General features: G+C 43.8%; 1 protein-coding gene across 1 annotated transcript; it reads right to left on the bottom strand.

Moving 5' to 3' along the window:
* On the bottom strand, positions 1-21,635 carry LOC144276036 (uncharacterized). The gene is made up of 9 exons (XM_077835856.1): positions 21,348-21,635; positions 18,575-18,708; positions 15,904-16,000; positions 15,043-15,167; positions 14,201-14,384; positions 12,208-12,283; positions 6,124-6,281; positions 4,813-4,936; positions 1-3,764 (listed from the first exon to the last, which is right to left on the bottom strand). Exons 1-9 carry the CDS (start codon positions 21,378-21,380, stop codon positions 3,448-3,450), a joined length of 1,248 nt encoding a protein of 415 aa, XP_077691982.1. The 5' UTR covers positions 21,381-21,635; the 3' UTR covers positions 1-3,447.
* Positions 21,636-22,469: the final 834 nt, after the last annotated feature.

The following is a 22,469-nucleotide window of genomic DNA, read 5'->3' as shown; positions in this document are numbered from 1 at the left end:
TATATTTTACACCCAGCAAAATTAATTATACAGCAGACAGAAACAATCGCAGAACCAGAGACCAGGCAAATAAACAATAGCAAAGTGGAACCTAAAATGACAAAACAATACAGAAGTGAGGATTTCACAACTACATCTATAAAGCAATAAGACATAAAGGTTTCCCAGCTGTGTCTATTGATAAGTGAGTTCTTACTGAACAGAAAACTGTCAAACTAAACTTCCTTTTACATCCCCTAGGCACTTCCCTTTCTCTGGAGGTGATAGATCAGATCACCTTTCTAACAGCCCCAGATTGCCTTATTTCAAGGATTTTTCCAACCTTCACTCCAGTGTAACAACATTTTTGGGCTGGGACTTTCCTTAATTTCCCCCAAAAAAGTCAGAGATGAATTCTGCTAGGTGCTCTCCCTCTGTCTCACCCAGGTGTTGCCAGATTGGCTCGCTGGCACCCTGCCACTGCTGAAGTATGGAATTGCATTAGGAAATCTGGATGCCAGTTGCTGGGGAAGCATCGGGCAAAAGCCTAGCCAGACAAGGTGTCTGGGGGAACAGGGAGACAGAATCTCAATGATGAACCTCCCTGGCGGTTACATTTTGAAGTTTCCTCTCAAGAAAAAGTGCCAGGGCCATTTTTCTAGTAGAAACTCTTGGCCAAGCTTCTCAGGCCTCTTGCTTCTGGAGCAGCATAGAAGGACCTTAAAGTAGCCCTTTCCCTTTGCTTTTGCCCCAATGCCCGGTTAATTTCCTCCTGCAGCCTCTCCATCTTGCATGATTTTTGCAGATTTCGTACATGGCTACAATGTTACTAACTCTCATCATTTTATCACAAAGCTCTTGCTCTTCAGCAGTTTTCTTAAAGCCCCAGCATCCGGAGGCCTGTGACTAGGTAAGAATTTCAGCTTTCATCGCCAAAAAAAACAAAAGGTTCCAGCCCTCATGATTTGCAGAGAAAAGCTTCAAACCGTGACCCAAGTGCAATCTACAAATTCAAACCCCTAAAGGCAAAGCAAAGAACCCAGCATTTCTTCTTATTGTTTTGGGGGATCTGACTCGTGAGTTTTGATGCTTGGGGCTGGCAGTGTTGCACCTGAGAGCAGAGGCGAGTGTAGGAGAACAGAACAGGGGTCACAGAAGGGGCAATCCTCACTGGGCAGGAGAGAAGAGTAAAAGGGGCAGCTCTTCATTCTAAAGCTATGGCCACCTCGCAGGACATTCTGGGGAAACTGGAACCTCACTCGCCCCAATTCACAACAAACACTGGGGTTTAAGTCAAGGCCTGCCTAGGAACCACAGGCCAAAAGGACTCCAGCTCAGGGTTTTCTGGTACCTGATAGAGGAGCCCCTTTGCTTGCCACGGGAGCACACTGACTGAGGCACTCGTCTCCATGGCCTTGCCTCCTCCATGTTCTCTTTGGGTTGACTAACGACCCAAGGACTGCAGCTGTAGCCAGCCGAAGGGCATCCTCCCCACTTTGCACAGCCATGCAGGGGACAGTCTGGGTCAAATCAGCACAAGGCTTGCAAGAGAGGTTGAAATGGTTATTTTACAAGCCACTCAGCAGGAAGCCAGCCAATGTTCCCAGGGGACCAGACGAATCCCCGCTGACTCCTGACCATATTTTAGACAAGTCTCAGGAGTGGGGAGGGAATCCCTTCCTCTTCATCTTATCTAGGGCTTATGGAAAGCAGCTGAACCTCAGTGGTGGCTCACCTAGACAGTGGAAGTGACCTTCTTAACTTAGCAAGGCCAATTCTGATGAACCATGAAAGCAGCGCTTCTCCAACAGACAGACAAGCAGATCTGTCCTGGGTGGTTTCTGGTGCTAATTCGTTGAAACAGGAACTGGATCTGTTTTGGTTGCTGAATCTGGACTATGGCTCTCCCCATTGGGGAAGTATTGCCAGGCTCTGGCCAGCGTTAGTTGCTCTGGAGTCACAAGAGCCTAAAGTGTTCAGAGCAGATTCTTTTCCTCAAAGCATCTGTCTTTCACTGCAGAGACCCCAGGCCTTGTATATATAGGAAGCTGAGCTTTAACCTTCAGCATCTGCCAGCTGCTTGGTGCCAAATTGAGCATTCTAGTGAGAGGCAGTGTTGATGCCATCCACTATGCCAGGGCAGTGGGGCTGGTCTAGGAGAAGAGCTCAGGAGAGATCTTTACTATACAGAAACATTAACAAACTCTGAGCTTTTACACCCATGAAGGATAAATACTGACCGCAAAGTCATCTACAAAGACTAGGTTACTGGCTTGGTGCTCCCTGCCACCTGACGGAACTACAGCTGGGCCCTTGGCTGGCAGGGGCAGAAATGCCATAAGGAGAGTAGCCCATAGAGGTAGGGTTTACTTATGTTTATGTAGAAAAGGGTTGAAATGTAAATAGGCCCAAAATCTATTTCCTAAGAATAGTCACATGAGGTCTGAAAAAATATGAGTAAAGTGACAATTCAGAGGCAAGTTGAAGATAAGTCAGGACAGATCTATGTTGTAAACATGCTTTTGTCCTAATTAGTTTTTACAAATGTTTTACATAGCATTTTCCAAAACATGAATATTTTATCTGTATTGATAGTTATTGACATGGCATTTATGTAAATGTTAACTAGGAGAATGTTTAATGTTGAATAGCCAATGAGAAAGTAGAAAATATTTAATTATGGTTGTGGAAATATAGATATGGTAACAGATGGGTTTAATGTTAATTAAGGGGCATAATTATAATTGATTATAAAAAGGGTAGCAGGCTAACTTTAGATTACATGCAGCCATGCACCGTCAAGGTACTGTTAGAGAACGTTTTATACCCACACTTCTCATTTAGGGACTGATCACCCCTAAATATATCATTTCATGTTAGACTAAGTATCAGTTCAGTGTAGGTTATAGCATAATACCTGTTTGCTTAACTATTTCCTATTAAATAAACTTTTTAATTGTATCACTCATCGTGTTATTGACAGTCATCCACTAAATTAGATGATCTGGAACCACCCTGGAGGCTGGAACTGTAAAGAATTCAGTTTGGTTTTATTCTTTTGTTTAACTATTTCATTGGGAACACACATGTATAAGGTTACAGGAGCTGCAGGGAAGTGCAGCAAAGCAGAGCTGGGTGGGGGGAACTCCTTTTCCCTCCCACAAATTGGCCCCTCTTCTGGAGAGACTAGCCAGGATAGATAGACATCCAGGGAGGAGGATGGAAAGCTGTGGTTTTAATTACAAAGCACAGAGCATTCAAGCTGTCCTGTACATTCAAAGGTCCCTGGAGCAGGCAGGTTACCTCACTCACCCTCCTTCTTGGTCTCTTGATGCAGCTGTCTATGGCAAGAGCAGGCACCCAAGGAGAGTGCCTGAACTCAGTCAAACTGCTCCTTAACCTGCACATTCACTTACAATCACCACACATTATAGGGTCAAGTTCCCACTGCAATTATCTAATGAAGGGTTAATCAAGACAGTGGCCTTGTTCACTGGATGCCCTTAGAGCACTGTCCTCTCTGAAGAGAGGGGATTCTACATCTGGGGAAGGCTTGTCATTGTCCCTCAATGGGAAAGGAGAAGGGGGAGGGGGGGGAGGGTAAGAGTCATCTTCATGTTTATCATTGTCTGGTGTTAGAGCAGCTGGGCTTGGCTGCAGCGGGCTGCTCCCTCCCTGAAGATAGCCCAGTGCCTGTGCTGCTTCCTTCCTGCTTGCTAGGCGCTTGCAGGACATTTCATGCTGTGCTCCTGGCCTTGGCAGCAGGTACCCGTTGTCTTCAACACCTGAGCAGAGAAGGAGAGATGAGGACATACCACCTCTAGTATTGCTCTGTCTTTTGTCTTTTTCCTCTGGGCTCTGACAAACAGGACCCAGGAACACATCTCTGAGGGATGAATGCCAAAACAAAACACCATGGGACAAATCTCGCAGTCCCTTCTTCAGGCAAAACGCTCGTTGAATTCAACAGGTGTTTTGCTTGAGTCAGGACTGGTGGGTTTGGCCCCATGTGACAGAACAGTCTATTATCCTATGGTGACGTCTCCCAACTCCAATTCCATGTCTCTCTGCTGCTGTCTCTTACACTCCCAATGGCCATTCAATAGAATAAATGTTACATTGTTATTCCACCTGTATCTGGTGCCCACCAGCTACAGATGACCTTTTAGACATTAAAAATTTGTTTAAATATTTGTATTTCAAGTCATTTATTTTTGAAATGACATGTTTCTATTTTGAACATTGTGATAACCAACAGGATAATGCTGGGTATCAGATAGGTAAAAACGGAGTAATCTCCTATGATAGTCACCTCAGATTTTAAAGAGCAAGCCTTAACCACCTTCATTCAGAGAGCAACCTCCCTTCGGTGTCCCCTATTTTCAGTCCTCTGAGTGGTCTCTTAAATAGGGGTTTCTCTGCATTCTCTGGAGTGAGTTTGCAAATAATTGGTTATTCGTAAGAGTTTCGTGTGTGTTAAGAACAAATGTGCTTTGATGCATAAGCTGTGTTCTGACTGTATAGAAATACACTGCTTCACTTCCCTCTGGTGCATCCAGCATGGCCATTTCCACAGGCAGATACCAGACTAGGTGGCCTAACAGTCTGAGATGCTGTGGCAACTCTTATGATCCTAACTACAACACTCTTCTCACAAAGCCAATTGGAATGCAGCTAATCAGCAATGGGACAGTAACCTTGGCACATGTATTTAAGTGCCTTCCCTCCCACACCCACCCGCACTATTCTGACATGGTTAATGCATAACAACACTGCAAAGAAATGTCTAATGCACTGTCATTACAGTACAGTGGAGATGTTTTCATCACTCACCCTCAAGGACCAGGCTTGCCGTGCTGCTGTTGTACAGCACATACATCCCCGAAGACCTTCTTTTCCCAAGTCCCATGTGTTGCTTCCTGGGGCCTTCCTCTTCCTGGGATTCCTGCTCTTCAGACTAAAAAGGTTCACAGACAATTCAGATGGGTTAGGAGGATATCAAATAAAAGGGGAGATTCTCTAGAGCTGCACATTATTTTGTTTCAGCAGGTGAGCACACTTCTGCTCCTCACTCACTCAACAGCAGCCAGGGCATATGGTAATAGGCTATTGGCTCAGTGAAGCAGGATGCCAGAAGATCATGTCAATCAAAAGGAGAATCCGTTTTCATTTCCCCCCATAACATTCTTCATTTTCCTTTTGTCACTGCACACAGACCATCCCTATAGCTAGTCAGCTCGCCTAGGGTAGCTTAAACTAATCCTACTCTTTAAGATCAAGAAGGCTTTTGCATGTAAGTTCTTTACTGGGAGGAAAGTGTCAAGGCTGAGGGAAACTCGTGTTCTGGAGACTGTCAAGGCTGATCTAAAACCCAGGTCTCCCTCAGCAAAGTCACTGTGCTGACCCTTTCACAATCAATACAAGTGACCGGGTGGAGTCTGATGCTAGAATAATGCCAACGATTGCATCTCTATAATAGTGTAATTACTGAGCATGCAAGTGATCAAGACAGAGACAAATGAAACCTCCTTGGTCACCCACTGCCAGGAGCTTGCTTTGTGCAGCATGATGTGATTAACAGGCCACAGAGAGCATGGACTATCCACATGCCTGGTTTTGGACCTTCTCAGTGATACTCCTCAAGTCTGTGACTGAGTACTGATGAATGCTGGAGCCACAGAGCTGTTGTCTGGGCTCTGTCATACAATTGGCCCTTGGAGAAGAACTCTTCTGTGCTGGTTAATGGAAAGAAAAACATGCTGCCCCTGCACTGGTATCTATTTTAAGGGATAAACAAGAGGTTTTGCTTGTCAGTTAACCCTTGTCATCCTGCCATTTATCCCAGCAGAGAGGATGTAACCTAAGGAGGGGCCTGGGACCTCAAAGAGAGCATAGTGAACATGCTCAGAAGACTCCAGTCCAGACAGCAGGAAGGGAGATTTTTGTTGATGGTTTGAACTGTTGGTTCTTTTCTTGCAGTTGCTGCTGCTTGGCAGAGGATAGGCACACAGGCAGGGATCTGTGACACATCCGATGCGGGGCTGAGGTGATGACTGTTGTTAAGCATAGTGTCAGGGTCCCTTTCCTGGCAGGGAAGCCTAGTCTTTCTGGCCTGTTGTTAGACATTGCTTTACTCAGACTTACTGGTTTTTGTGACAGTTGTTTTTTGTTTGCAGAGGCTTCCTCTGTGCCCGCTAGTGTGCAGGACTCCAGAGACTGGGTGGTGAGTACAATTAGCCCTGCTTCAGCATAGCCCGGTTGCTGGTCTAGTTTGGTCTCGTGGCTCTTCATACCGAAGGAGCCTACAGTGGGGTACAGAGAAGACAACTTAACCTTCCTACAAAGCCATCTGAACATCAGGCCTGTCAGAGCTCTCAGCCTGGAAAAACTGGAGAGAAAGAGACAAGTGTACAGGCCTGAATACAGCAGTCTTAAAGGTGACCTGTGAGTTAAGGGCTAGAAGATGCCCTGGCACTGCCCTGCGGCAGATGCATCTGGAGAGCACAAGAGCACTTGCACCCCTGTACAGCAGCCAAGCACCATGGCAATCTCCATGCTCCCCAAGCACAAGCACTTCTCCCTCCTGCTACCCCTCTGTACACTAGCCAGTATAAAGGGGATGGACAGGAGATGCAGCCATGGTTCTGTTACTCCCCCCACACCACCCAGCAGCAGTGGGACAAACATGCAAGTATGTTCTGCATCCCTAGAAAGGGCATAGCAGCCTGTGTCCTGGAAGGGACAGTCCTCCTAGTGCTCCTGGTATGCAGATCCACACCACTTACTCAGAGCGGTGTCTGTCAGCTATGGTTGAGCCCTAAAATGTATACGCATCACTCAAGGGTTTCTATAGCATCCATCGCTGTAGGACATAAGAGCCCAGACAAAAATCTATGGTAAAATCGAGTTAAGACAGAGAATAAATATCAGTCATTTAAGGGCAAATTGTTGCTGTGATTATCCCCAAACACACATAATAAACCAAGGTAATAGAGAGAGTTAAGATTACGTTGAAAAAATCCACACATATTAAGATCTGGAAATACAGTTAAGGCACCCAGTCTGTACTCTACCTTGTAGTGACACCAGACAATTACCATACCATTATGAGGAAAGCATCTTAGTGTCTCTAATCCTGCATGAGGGGACACTGAATTTTAAAGACTTGTTAGATTATTTTCATTTTGCCCCATCATAGTGTCCCTACAGGACAGAATTCATGTTACTTGGGTGTCTTAAATGCATTTGTAGCTCTTAACATGTTTAAGTGTAACTATAACTCTGAAATTGCTGGATTTGTTACTCTTGGTTTTGGGATAATTATAGCATTTGTGTATTGTTTTTCACCCTTAAATTACTGATAAAGTACTCTCAACCTTAACTCACTTTTAACATAATTATGTGTTTTGGAACTTTCTTTTTTTTAAAAAAAGGAGTGCTTGTGGCACCTTAGAGACTAACAAATTTATTTGGGCACAAGCTTTCGTGAGCTACAGCTCACTTCACTGGATGCATTCAGTGGAAAATACAGTGAGGAGATTTATATACACAGAGAACATGAAACAATGGGTGTTACCATACACACTGTAACGAGAGTGATCAGGTAAGGTGAGCTATTACTAGCAGGAGAGCGGGGGGCGGGGCAGGAGAGTCGGAGTGGAGGAACCTTTTGTAGTGATAATCAAGGTGGGCCATTTCCAGCAGTTGACAAAAACGTCTGAGGAACAGCAGGGGTGGGGGGGGGGCGGAAGGGAGAGTAAATTAGGGGATATAGTTTTACTTTTTGTAATGACCCATCCACTCCCAGTCTTTATTCAAGCCTCAGTTAATTGTATCCAGTTTGCAAATTAATTCTAATTCAGCAGTCTCTCGTTGGAGTCTGTTTTTGAAGTTTTTTTGTTGAAGTATTGCAACTTTTAGGTCTGTAATCGAGTGACCAAAGAGATTGAAGTGTTCTCCAACTGGTTTTTGAATGTTATAATTCTTGACGTCTGATTTGTGTCCATTTATTCTGTTAAGTAGAGACTGTCCAGTTGGCCAATGTACATGGCAGAGGGGCATTGCTGGCACATGATGACATCAATCACATTGGTAGATGTGCAGGTGAACGAGCCTCTGATAGTGTGGCTGATGTGATTAGGCCCTATGATGGTGTCCCCTGAATAGATATGTGGACACAGCTGGCAACGGGCTTTGTTGCAAGGATAGGTTCCTGGGTTTAGTAGTTCTGTTGTGTGGTGTGTGGTTGCTGGTGAGTATTTGCTTCAGGTTGGGGGGCTGTCTGTAAGCAAGGACTGGCCTGTCTCCCAAGACCTGTGAGAGTGATGGGTCGTCATTCAATTGGATCATTACACAAAGTAAAACAATTTCCCCATGTTTATTTCCCCCCCCCCCCCAGCTGTTCCTCAGATGTTTTTGTCAACTGCTGGAAATGGCCCACCTTGATTATCACTACAGAGGTTTCCCCCCCTGCACTCCTGCTGGTAATAGTTCACCTTACCTGATCACTCTGGTTACAGTGTGTATGGTAACACCCATTGTTTCATGTTCTCTGTGTATATAAATCTCCCCACTGTATTTTCCACTGAATGCATACGATGAAGTGAGCTGTAGCTCACGAAAACTTATGCTCAAATAAATTTGTTAGTCTCTAAGGTGCCACAACTCCTCCTTTTCTTTTTGCGAATACAGACTAACACGGCTGCTACTCTGAAACCTGTCTTTTTTTTAAAAAGAAAAGGAGTCCTTGTGGCACCTTAGAGACTAACCAATTTATTTGAGCATGAGCTTTCGTGAGCTACAGCTCACTTCATCAGATGCATACCGTGGAAACTGCAGCAGACTTTATATATACACAGAGAATATGAAACAATACCTCCTCCCTCTGCTGCAGTTTCCACGGTATGCATCTGATGAAGTGAGCTGTAGCTCACGAAAGCTCATGCTCAAATAAATTGGTTAGTCTCTAAGGTGCCACAAGGACTCCTTTTCTTTTTGCGAATACAGACTAACACGGCTGTTACTCTGAAACCTGTCTTTTTTTTAAGTTTATTAACGCTTTCATGCATGAACACACTGACGCTGGCAGACTAGCTCAGGCCAGAGTCACAGGTCAATTCGCTTGGGGGTGAACATCAAAGGGTTAAGTGTATTAGGGGTGGCGATTAATTGCAGTTAACTCACGCGATTAATTCAAAAAATTGATTGTGATTAATCGCAGTTTTAATCACACTGTTAAACAATAGAATACCAATTGACATTTATTAAATATTTTTGATGTTTTTCTACATTTTCAAAAATACTGATTTAAATTACAACACAGAATACAAACTGTACAGCGCTCACTTTATATTATTTTTACTACAAATATTTGCACTGTAAAATGATAAACAAAAGAGATCATATTTTTCAATTTACCTCATACAAGTACCATAATGCAATGTCTTTATTTTGAAAGTGCAACTTACAAATGTAGATTTTTTTTTTTTTTTTACATAACTGCACTCAAAAACAAAACAATGTAAAACTTTGGAACCTACAAGTCTACTCAGTCCTACTTCTTATTCAGCCAATCGCTGAGAAAAACAAGTTTGGTTACATTTTGCAGGAGATAATGCTGCCCGATTCTTATTTACAGCATCACCTGAAAGTGAGAACAGGCATTTGCATAGCACTTTTGTAGTCGGCATTGCAAGGTATTTATGTACTAGATATGCTAAACATTCGTATGCCCCTTCATGCTTCGGCCACCATTCCAGAGGACATGCTTCCATGCTCATGACGCTTGTTAAAAAAATGTATTAATTAAATTTTGACTGAACTCCTTGTGGGAGAATAGTATGTCTCCTGTTCTGTTTTACCCACATTCTGCCATATATTTCATGTTACAGCAGTGTAAGATGATGACCCAGCACATGTTGTTCGTGCAGATTTCACTGCAGATTTGACAAAATGCAAAGAAGATACCAATGTGATATTTCTAAAGATAGCAACAGCACCTGACCCAAGGTTTAAGAATCTAAAGTGCCTTCCAAAATCTGAGGGATAAGGTGTGGAGCACGCTTTCAGAAGTCTTAAAAGAGCAACACTCCAATGCGGAAACTACAGAACCCGAACCACCAAAAAAAGAAAATCAACCTTCTGCTGGGGGCATCTGACTCAGATGATGAAAGTGAACATGCATCAATTTGCACTGCTCTGGATTGTTATCAAGCAGAACCCATCATCAGCATGGACGCATGTCCTCTGGAATGGTGGTTGAAGCATGAAGGGACATATGAAACTTTAGCGCATCTAGCCAGCTATAACAGTATCATGCCAATGTCTGTTCTCACTTTCAGGTGACATTGTAAACAAGAATAGGGTAGCATTATCTCCTGAAAATGTAAACAAACTTATTTGTCTGAGTGACTGGCTGAACAAGTAGGACTGAATGGACTTGCAGGCTCTAAAGCTTTACATTGTTTTATTTTTGAATGCAGTTACTTTTTGTACCTAATTCTACATTTGTAAGTTCAACTTTCATGATAAAGAGATTGCACTACTGTACTTGAATGAGGTGAATTGAAAAATACTATTTCTTTTGGTTTTTACAGCACAAATATTAGTAATCAAAAATAAATATAAAGTGAGCACTGTTCACTTTCTGTTCTGTGTTGCAACTGAAATCAATATATTTTAAAATGTAGAAAACATCCAAAATATTTAAATAAATGGTATGCTATCATTGTCTGACAGTGCGATTAATCACAAATGTTTTTAATCACTTGATTATTTTTTTTAATTGCTTGACAGCCCTAATTAGTATATACTCAAACTAATTTGTTCGTACACTAATAGAGATCAAAAGTGATGCTAATGGGATTGTATTCACTTACCTGAAACTGGATGTCTGCTATTACATTACATTTACCCCTGAAATTACATTTACATTATGTAAATCCCTGTAATTAGATTAAAGGGTGTATAGTATGAGAATGTACTCAGATGTTCAATTCATGAAAACTAGTGAAATACCCGATTGTTTGTTTGCTATTACAAACATTTGCATTTGTGTATAACCCTGTAACTAAATCACTCACTAAAGAAATCTTGTGAAATGCTAATGAAGGACTGTAACTACTTGAAATGCTAATTGCAAAGCAAGTGGCCATTGTGCGAGTAAAAACACTGATCAGGTTGTTTTCTGGAGAAGAAGCTATAAGAACCAACTCAAAGGAAGAGCATGTATCTCTGGACTGTTTAGATTCTAACAGGAAGGAATAACTGAATGAGAAGACAGAGATCTGGGTAGCCCTGAAAGACTTTTGGGAAACTGGCAGTTTATTACACCACTGCCCCTATTTGGAGTTACAAACTGTGATTCACCTGTTTATTATATTTTACCTGCTTTAATCTCTCAATAACTTATTCTTTTTTCTTACCCAACAAACCTATAGTTAGTTTAATTAGTTTCCATAGAAGTGGCTGCCAGTGTTGTCTTTGGTGTAAGATCTGGAGTACCAATTGATTTGGGGTAAGTGACAGGTCTCTTGGGACTGGGAGAAACCTGATGTGGTGTGATTTTAGGGTTAAATCTGACCTAAGATTGGCACTCACTGTTGCAAGCTACTCCAGACAGTGTGACAAACACTAAATAAGAAATCCAAAGACCACTCTTTCATGTGATATTTCTAGTAGGGTGAAGATTTGAATGGCTGTGCACTGCATTGGTGTTACAAGGCACCTGTAAACCCAATTTGATTGCCAATGCACTCTGGTTGCTGTGTACTGGTGAATCTGCCCTTGAAAGGGAAATAGCAACAGGATCTGGGAGCTATAGTTGCCAGATACAGAGTTTCTGGACTGGAACCCAGAGAAGTGGGCCAGCCCAGGTTCCCTTACCAACTGCTGGGAAAGCAGCCCTGGGCCTGACCTGGGACCAGAAGGCTGACTGGAATGGCAAGCAGGTCACTGATCCAGTGGGTCTTTCATACCCCAGAAGGGCAGAACTATAGTGACCTGGCCAGAGGGCTGAGTCATGAAGAAGGGGCATCCTGAGTCCTAGAGAAATAGGGAGACCACAGGGCAAGGAACTGACCAAAGGAAGCGTCAAACTGGTGGAGAACTAATTCCAGAGCTGCAAGGAGAAGGCCCCACCAATGGTGAATGAACCCCGTTACAGTAGGAAAATGCACCCTGGAAGGGTTTAAAGGCAAGCTTTAGTTTTAACATCCAGTCCAGTTTCACCTTCAAATGCTTTCCTCAGATAAGGACTGTTGCTGATTCTTTCCAGGCCTTGTTCTTTCAAACTCACAACTGGAATCTAAAGAAACAGCCCAAATATCACAGTTTAACCTGGTAGCTTCAATCAGCATTTTAAATAAATAATCAGTTTATTCACGCCTCCTACCCAACACATGCTCTTCCCCATCCCACATCTGCCCCTTTCAGTCTTCACAGCCAGGAGTGTTTATTGTCTCATTATTATTTGAATAGGAAGTGTGTGTGTTAGAGTGCAAAGAAGTCAAAGTGGAGAGGGAGGCTTGTAGCTTTAAAGCTCTGACAGTTGTTGAAATTGCTTGGGGCAATATCAGCCTCTCTCCAGCAGGGCAGCTGCACGCTGTAGTATGGGGACGCTGGGAAGAAAGCTGTAAGGCCTGGTCTATACTAGGAAATTAGCCTGTTATAACTATGCAGCTCAGGCATGTGACAAATCCAACCACACTGCCCCGGACCTACCGACCGCCTCTCAGGGAGGTGGAGTACCTGCACCGATGGGAGAACCCCACCAGTTGGTGCAGTCCGTGTTGTCCCTGAAATGCGCCGCGGTATGACTGCAGTGTTTTCAGTGTAGACAAGCCCTTAGGCACTAAATGCTGGGGAAGCTGCGAAGGGTTCTACAACTATAAATACCAGGTGGCTTGGGGAAGCCTTTCCCATTAGAGTACAGCTGGGGACACGCATTATCCAAGCCATGCCGTGATGAGCTAATGGGTGACATCACAGCCGTGATTCAACTCCCTGCAGTGCCCAGATGGGACCTGATCATCGACAGAGAGGGAACCCCCTGGCCTCTTCCATGGGCAGTTACGCTGGATTTCAAAAGTGGGCTGTTGGGAACGGCCTTATGTCTCAAAATCCAATTGTCCTTTCTTCCATTTCAACACTCAGTAGTGCCTCCCCAGAGCTGTAGCTCTTTATAGCATATGATCTGTACATTATCAATATCAAATTAATAGTATCATCATTGCCCTTTAGCTAACCAGGCTGAAGAGTCAGTGAGACCACGGGAAGGCTCCTTATCCAACTGCCAATGCCCCAGCTGTCCAGCTTTGCCCCCATATAAAGAACTTTTAGACACTGAGATACTGGAGGAAACTCTTTTAAATAAATAAATAAATAAATAGTCATTACTATAGTACCCAGGCACCCTAGTCATGGACCAGGACCCTACGGTACTAGATGCTGTAGGAACACAGAGACAGTCACTGAAAGGCCAAGTGACAGGGCATGGGCAGGGGGAAAAGGAAACTAACTGGCGATGCTGAGTGATACCAGGTGATGGTCAGAGAGGGGGAACACCACAGCAGAAAGAGCAGTGTTTGCTGAAGACCAGGTCAAGTGAGCAGCCCTTTTGGTGAGTGGGAGAGATGAACCAGGGCTGCAGCCAAATGCAGAGGTGAGGAAATGTGCAACTAAGTGGCCGGCTGGGTCATCAGCATAGAAATTGAAGTCACCGAGGATAAGTGAGTGTGGGAGACGGTGAGATGAGCCAGGAGTGGAAATCCAAGAGGCAGGCTGACGAGGAGCAGGTTGATGCTGAGGACAGTGAGTAGATGACACCAGCGTGGAGGTAGAGTCAGATGCAGGGCTGTTCAAGAGGAGAAACAGTGGGAAGGGGGGAGTGGGAAAGGTTGGAAGCAGGAAGACCAGGAGAGAAGAAGCCCAGCATCCCAGCAGTCTGACCCAAGGCAAGGAATGGTGGAGAAGCAGAGGCCTCTGTAAGAGAAGGCCATGTCAGACAAGCCAGGAGCTGGAGAGAGCGACCTATGGAAGAGTGACATGAATGGCAGAGGCCTTTTAGAGATGGAGTGGGCATTCCAGAGACATGTATTGTCTTTCATTTTGCTAGCAAAGACGGGCTCAGCCTGAAAACCAGCTACTGTAGCTTTCTGTTCTACACTGGCCTTAAGGCCAGTCAGGCTCTCATTGCATTGGCTAGTTTGTATAAACTGGGTACCTTCTGCACAAGCAAAGGACATGTGTGCTTCTCTGTAGCATCAGGCACATCCACTCTCCGGTTCCCCAGCTGCAGGGCACCCTGATCTTGCAGCTCTACTATTGTAGCAGTCTGCAGGTGTCTGGGGGAAGAATACCTATTTTTTATTGGACTATCCTTTGGTTTCCCTTCTTTGGTTGCAGAACTAAAGACAAAACAAAGCAAAAGGGTCAATATTGCATCATTTCAGAGGGGAAAGTTTGTAGCTGAAGTTGCTAAAGCTGGAAATGTATTAGTACTAAATTAAAGCCACTGACTCATGTAAAAGAAATTTCTATTTGAGGAGGTGGGGGATTGACCAACCCTTCCTATGCAGCTTTGAGGTCTCCTCTGCTATTGCATATACCATCTTAATGTGTCCTTTCCCTTCTTTAGCTGGCCCTCCTCTGAGCTGGCCATACCCAAGAGAAAACAAAGATCTTGGAGCTGGGGCAGAGAAACCAGCCTGAAAAGCTGCTATTGTTTCCCCTTGCCTTAGCCTGCAGTCTTCCTGCTCTCCAGGATGCCATGCAAGTGGAAGCTACTGTAAATCTCCTTTTGCATTTTCACATGTAAACTCCCCCAGTGCACAGAGAATCGAAACCGAGTGCTGGAACTCTGCTTCTGACCCCAAAGGGAACAGTAGAGGCTGCTAGTGCAGGAGTGTGGACCCGCCCCCAGAGCAGTGTCACCTCTGCAATGCCTGCATCTGGGCTGGCCCAACAGCAGTGGCCTGAAAGAGACAGAAGCTCAGCCAGCCTGCATGGCAGCACACTGGGCTAGAGTGTGGGGGCTGGCTTTGTGGTCTAATTCAAAAGACTTACCTGTCACCTCTGTGGCTTGGGACTGATTTTATTTTTTTGGTCACCAACTTAATTTTCTGGCTTCTGTTTGTAAGCAGCTGATAGGGTTGGCCTCCTGAAGGGACCTTCTTGGACTTCTTTCTCTTCTGGGGGGCAGAATAGTTACAGTGAAATACAGACCCAGGAGGAAAACATCCCGTGCCCTTTCTCCTGGCATGTCTAAAACCCCTTCCTGACCTCTCTCCAGGAGAAATGTTTCCCAGTGAGAGAAGCCAGGAGGATGAGCCTTTGATCCTAAACCAATAGAAGAGGCATTTACCCCCATCAGGTAAGAGGATGGTGTAATGCACATGTGATCCCACCAGAAACATGACGAAAGTCCCACTAAGTGAAGACAATGCCTCCCCAAAGGGAACTATTGCTGAATGCGTGTTTTTAAAAAGGCAAGCTACCTGTTAAATACCATTGTGTGCAGTAAGGAGAGCTGATGAGGCACAGGGATTAGTGGGGATTTCCTACACCCCCCACTGTCCTGCCTTTAGCCCTATCCCTGTTCGTGTCTTCATCCCAGCAGGACGGGACATCTTTGGAATGCGGCAATTCTGCGGCTTGGTCATTTGCTGTGGAGCGACATGCAGCAATAACTCTCTTACTGGGGCTGAGTGAGCGCCCTGCCTCCACAACTCTCTGCCCATCCATGAGCTGGGAATTCTATACCCAGAGGCATGTGTGTGCGATGCCTGAAAGCAAAGTCCTTAGCCCTCCTCACTCCCAGAAGGCACAAGCATTTGCCCATTTTACAGTGGTCTGTTTGTCATCCCTGCAGTATAGCACTTGGCTGGGCACAAGGCTAGTCCACCAGCAAACCTCCAAGAAGCTCACAATGTCAAGATCTCTTCCTTTGCTTTGCAGTTCTTTGAGGGAAAAGAGATTTTCAGAAGCAAGGTTTTTAACACAGACTCTTCTTAAAGGCTTTAGTCTAAACAAATAAAAGCACAAGGAATCCAATTAATTACAGAAGTAAAATACTCATGTCATAACCCTTTACCAGACACTTCTACTCCCAGCTGACCTGAGAGGTAATAAAGCTAGATCCAGACCAACATTAGAGTAGCCAAAATCCCTAATGCTCACCAGTGCCTTTATAGGATTCCTGTATTGGATTCCCAGTTCTCTTCCTGTAGCAGTCCCATGCTGCTAGAGGCGGGACTGCTACAGATGGAGCCAGGATGTGGGGTCAGGAGAATAATGCCTCCTGTCTCAAAGGGTGTCAGCTGGGAAGAGAACAGTGTTAAGGGAAGTCTGATGCAGCTGTCCTTGGCCAGAAGGTTGAGAGCCAAAAGCAGAGCCTAAAGGATAGGGACCCAAAAGAAGGGGGAATTCAAAGATTCTCATGGCTGCAACAGTGAAATGAAAGATTCCCTCTCTCCCCAGTCCCAAAGTGAGAGACAACAGAATAAAACTAGCAACAAATATATCTGAAAGGGTTAACTGGCATCAGGCCTGAACATAAGATACCTAGTTGTGACATTTTGTGCTACAAAGGAGGGGTGTCTGGGTTTGAATTCCAGACTCTTACACTCCCTAAAATAGCACAGACAAGGGCTAATTTTGTGGTATTCAACTACACCTGCCCACTGACCAGAAGTCAAATTCCAGCCAAATGAGAGTCTTAAGAAAAAGAGGAGAGACCAGGCAAGGCATCCAAGCCAGATTCCCTGGAGTTAAAGACCCAACTCAGTTCCCCAACATACGAAGGAGCTCCAGCCTATGGAGAGTATACCGGGGCAGGGGGAGAGGGGGTAAGGACGGCTGGTGGCTAAGTAGTACTGGAGAAACTAGGGTTGGGCTGGGCTGGGCTGACAACAATTAGAGAACCAAAACAAACAACTACATTGGGAGTCTGGCTACCGCCTTCACAGCCCAACAGGCATGAGTGGCTGGGTGGGCAGCTCCTGCACAGCCATTCCAGTCCACAGATTGTCCGAGCGGCTGCTAGACATTAGGGACACTAGATGGGTGTATTCATGAATCCGGTGTCCCTGCCCCCACTCAATACTGCCTTCTGTGCCAGCCTGGACAGAGCTGGCATGCAGGCCTCAGAGGCATTCAGGTAGTGCAGCACCGCACATGAGACACGTCTGCCTGCCGTCTCCCCTCTGCACGACAAGTGAATTTCACCCTGGGAATTTCAGGCCACATCTACTCCAGTGATTAGTTGCACAAATATGCAAATTACACATCCCTCTCATGCATGCACCCTGATGGCTATTTTATCTGTGTATAAGTCACTGTACCAGCCCAGGAATCTCACCCAAATCGGGGTCTGTTCTTAAATCACTGACATCTTATGATGAACACAAAAGTACTATGAACATGCTTATTAATCCAACAGAAATGACTGTAAAGTAGCTCCCGAAGACTGGGGGCCAGACTCTAATAACTGACGTCAGTAACTGATATTGGAATGTGGCCTGGGCTCTTGACTAGAAAGCTTGGCTGAGATTTTCCAGGCCACCTAAAGCTTTAGATGCCCAGTCCTCAGTAAATTTAATGGGAAATGGGCATCCAAATCCCTTAGGCAGCTATGAAAACTCAGCCCTTGTGTGTTAGATTCTACCCCTCTGTGCTAAAGAGAGAGAATGGCCTGAAACTGAGGAAAAGTGATTGAGGCTAAAAGCATGAATGAGACTCACGTAGACTTACTTCTCGAGATGGATGGAGTACAGTGCAAAAGCCAGAGGGTGGCACTCACACACAGCATATGCCTAGCAGGCTCTTCCCAGCTTCTCAGACTTCTGAAATTGGGTCTCATTTGCCATTAGTAGGACTCAAACTCATTTTTAACACAATTCTGTCCCATTTCCTTCACAGTTCACATAAATACCATTAAGAAAAGGAGGACTTGTGGCACCTTAGAGACTAACCAATTTATTTGAGCATAAGCTTTCGTGAGCTACAGCTCTCTTCATCGGATGCAAAACTGAATGCATCTGATGAAGTGAGCTCTAGCTCACGAAAGCTTATGCTCAAATAAATTGGTTAGTCTCTAAGGTGCCACAAGTCCTCCTTTTCTTTTTGCGAATACAGACGAACACGGCTGCTACTCTGAAACCTATAAATACCATTAGTTTCACAGTCTCACAGTTGAGGCTGCAGCCAGGTTTTCAGGCTGCTGCCAAGGTTTGTGAGCTACAAGACTACTGGTGTTGGATTATGGCTGAAACCTGCTATCCATGCGATTCTGATGCAAAGGACACATTTTGCTCATCTCTGGCCTGGATGCTCCAAGTGCAGCTTCTGAACTTCTGCAATACTTATCCCAGATTTAATACAGAGGTATGACCAGCAAAGACTATATGGTTCATCTTGAGCCAAGCTGAGCGCATTGTACACAGGGATGGGGCGCCTCTGCAGGCCACACCTCTGGGTAAGGGTGACTGCCATGTGTTCTGTTATATGGAAAATAGGGGCAACTATGTGACCTTCAGCTAGTCACTCTTAGGAGATGGACTCTCCCAGTGTATATTGTATTTATCACTATGGTACTTACTCTGTTACTGCTTCCATGTCAGGCCTCTGGGATTTTCTGTGTATGTTTGGGACCCATTTAACAATCAAATTTCCACTGTCTGGACAGTAGTCCTGCTTGGGAGCAGCAACCTCACTGCGATCCATCACTCGGAGCTACGACATAAACATGGTATGATTAGTCGCTTGTAGAGGTTAGTACTCTTCCCTGAGCCAATGCCACCGGTGCTGTGCAGTCACTGAACTACAGCAGGTGCCATGTATTACAGTCTTGTTTTCTGTCACAGGAGAGAACTATAAAAAAATTGCCCAAATCACTTGTGATCATTAAAGATTCTGAGGCACTTCTCACAAGAGACAGAATATTAATCCTGGTGGCCTAGTCAAAGTCTAAGGTAAATAATTATATTTTGCTGCCTTAAAATTCATCCTGTAATTTCACATGGAGAAATAAAATTATTCTTCATTTCCCCTCCAAAAAACTCCAGCTGTTGGGTAGTATTGCTGGAGGAAACCAGCTGCTGCTTTCCATCCAAGAGGTGACTGCAGCAGATGAATGATCCTTCTAAAGTCTGCAAAGTGGCTTTGGGATCCTTCGGGATGAAAGGCACTATGCAAATGAAAAGTTCTAATTATTATTAAACCTCAAAAACTAGCTAGGCAGATGCAATGTGAATGAGAGGAATCAAGTAAATGTAAGACTCTCATAGCAATATTAAAGGGGAACTGCAAAGGAAAAGTACTTATGCCTTTTGCTCTCCTTGATGATTACATGTCATAACTTTTCAAAAAGAAAACATGCTAAAAGCTCTGCTTGTTTTTTCGTATAAAAATAGCAAATCACAGTCTCCCTGGTTTTGCTGGAAGACGCTTTTGAGGGCTGTAGAACAAGATTTGGATAGGAACATTACAGCAGCTTTCCCAGCCCTCCATTGAAAGCCTTGCCTCAGCCATCACCTCCCACATGAGGACAGGAATCAATACGCTGGAAACATTCAGAGCTGTTTAAAAGGAAGAGAGTTTGCTTAGCTGGATTTCCCAGAGCATAATTTCAAAGTGAATAACTGCAAAGACTGCACCAACTCTCTTCTCCACCAAAAAAGTCACTGAATCAATTTCCGTTATTGGATGCAAAGCAATGAACAGCAGTAGACTTGGCAGAATTTGATTATTTTAAAAAAAATTGATGAATTATATCAATGGGTATTTAAGCATTTTTAAATTTTGTACCAATTTCAGTTTTCACAGCTGCATAAAATTATGGGTTTTAAGAAAAAATTCAATTTTTATTGATTTTTAAATGTTCACAGTTGGAGAAAATTATGGGGGGTTGAGACAATCGGGGGTGGAGTCAGACGATTATTTAATGACAGTCTTTCATATTCAAAAAATTAAGGCTTTAGAAAATAAGAACATAAGAACGGCCATACTGGGTCAGACCAAAGGTCCATCTAGCCCAGTATCCTGTCTTCCAACAGTGGCCCATGCCAGGTGCCCCAGAGGGAATGAACAGAACAGGTAATCATCAAATGATCCATCCCCTGTCGCCCATTCCCAGCTTCTGGCAAACTGTGGCTAGGGACACCATCTCTACCCATCCTGGCTAATAGCCATTGATGGACCTAACCTCCATGAATTTATCTAGTTCTTTTTTGAACTCTTTTCTGTTATAGTCTTGGCCTTCACAACATCCTCAGGCAAAGAGTTCCACGGGTTGACTGTGCTGTGTGAAAAAATACTTCCTTTTGTTTGTTTTAAACCTGCTGTCTATTAATTTCATCTGGTGATCCCTAGTCCTTGTGTTATGAGGAGTAAATAACACTTCCTTATTTACTTTCTCCACTCCAGTCATGATTTTATAGACCTCAATCATATCCCCCCTTAGTTGTCTCTATTCCAAGCTGAAAAATCCCAGTTTTATTACTCTCTCCTCATATGACAGCCATTCCATAATCTTAATAATTTTTGTTGCTCTTTTCTGAATCTTTTCCAATATATCTTTTTTGAGATGGGGTGACCACATCTGCATGCAATATTCAAGATGTGGGCGTACCATGGATTTATATAGAGCCAATATGATAGTGTGTGTCTTATTATCTATCCCTTTCCTAATGATTCCCAACATTCTGCCGCAGCACATTGAGTGGATGTTTTCAGAGAACTATCCACAGTGATTCCAAAATCTCTTTCTTGAGTGGTAACAGCTAATTTAGACCCCATCATTGTATATGTATAGTTGGGATTATGTTTTCCAATGTGCGTTACTTTGCATTTTTCAACATTGAATTTAATCTGCCATTTTGTTGCCCAGTCACCCAGAGATTCTTTTGTAGCTCTTCACAGTCTGCCTGGGACTTAACTATCTTTAATAGTTTTGTATCACCTGCAACTTTTGCCACCTCACTGTTTACCCCTTTTTCCTGATCATTTATAAATTTATAACTGTTAAAACACAAAATGTCAACATCTCACGTCAAAATATACAATATAAATATCCTTAAATCAAACTAAGTTCTCAAGCAGCATTTTCTTTCTTTCATGTTCTGTAAATTTCAATTATTACTTATGGAATTATTTTTTCGCTGTGTGAGGTGAAATCGACATTTACAGACATACCTAAATATCAGCCACACTGAGAGATGCTTCTTTTCTTTGTGCCATAACACAAGAGTGCCCAAATAGTGTCCAGCTGAGGGCCCCAATGGCAACTTATCAGAAGCTCAAAGGTTAGCCCTGAGTTCTATAAAAAGGATATCCTTGCAAGCACTCATCTTTCCCCCATTTAAATCACTCACATTTCCAACTCTATTCAAGTTGGTGAAGCTCATCTCTGTCTGTGGGATCGTGTGTGACCCTACCACTGAGTTCAGTCCTGGGAAATGAGTTCTTTCTGAACTGAAATATAGGCACAAACCAAAATCACAGTGAGAACAATACAAACTAACAGCATGCAAAGGACACTATCTGCTATTAAGGTTGTAGTAGACAGAGCTCCGCGTGGATACAAAATTTGCATCGCATGCGATCTGCAAACATGGTCCGTGGATACAAGCAGATTTGCAGGGCTCAAGTGGTGGATTCTCCATCACGGACAGTTTTAAAATCAAGATTGGAGGTTTTTCTAAAACATCTGGTCTAGGAACTATTTTAGGGAAGTTCTATGGTCTGTGTTATAAAGGAGGTCAGACTAGTGACCACAACGGTCCATTCTGGCCTTAGAATCTATTAATCTATTATACCGAGCTTTTCCTCTTCAAAGAACTTTATAGGCACAGTTAACACAACTAGCATTAATGCAATGGCAACAATGCAAGCACTCAAGATGTTCAGGAAATTCAGTTACAGTGGACAGCTCCTCCTTTACTCTCTGTCTTGGTGCAGCTGCCTTGTGTTCTCTTTTGTATATCATACAAGAAATTCCAACCATCTAGTAGAATTTCAGGGTTTTACGATCCCTCTCAACAGGTAGAGCAGTTTGCCATGATGCTCTGAGAAGCACTAAAACTTTGGATTGATATAAACTCTGGATGGCTAACGTGATCTAAACTTTGATGCTGAAACAGCTGGATTTGGAGGCCTTGGTCACAGTTGGGCTAAGTTTAGAAGGCCTCAGTTAAGGAGGACAGTGTTCGGGAGGGCCAAGCCAGCTCATTCCAGATTAAGAAACTTGCAGATTACACTGGAAATTATCTTCCTTCCTGGGTGTTTTTTTTTCCCCGCTTTCTGAAAGGAGAAAAGGAAATCCATGGAAAAATAAGGGTTAACCTTGCCCTGACCTTGACAGGGGAAGCATTCAAAAATTAGGAAATGCCAAGGTAAGCGTGAAAATTCCAATTTTAAAAGGGATGTCACCAAGTTTAAATAAATCGTACTTATTTCGGTAATTAAAACAAAAAGGAAATGAGCAAGATGAACAA

The sequence above is a fragment of the Eretmochelys imbricata genome, chromosome 16 (genome assembly GCF_965152235.1).
Source record: "Eretmochelys imbricata isolate rEreImb1 chromosome 16, rEreImb1.hap1, whole genome shotgun sequence".
Lineage (NCBI taxonomy): Eukaryota > Metazoa > Chordata > Testudines > Cheloniidae > Eretmochelys > Eretmochelys imbricata.
This window is presented reverse-complemented; position numbering and strand designations above follow the sequence as displayed.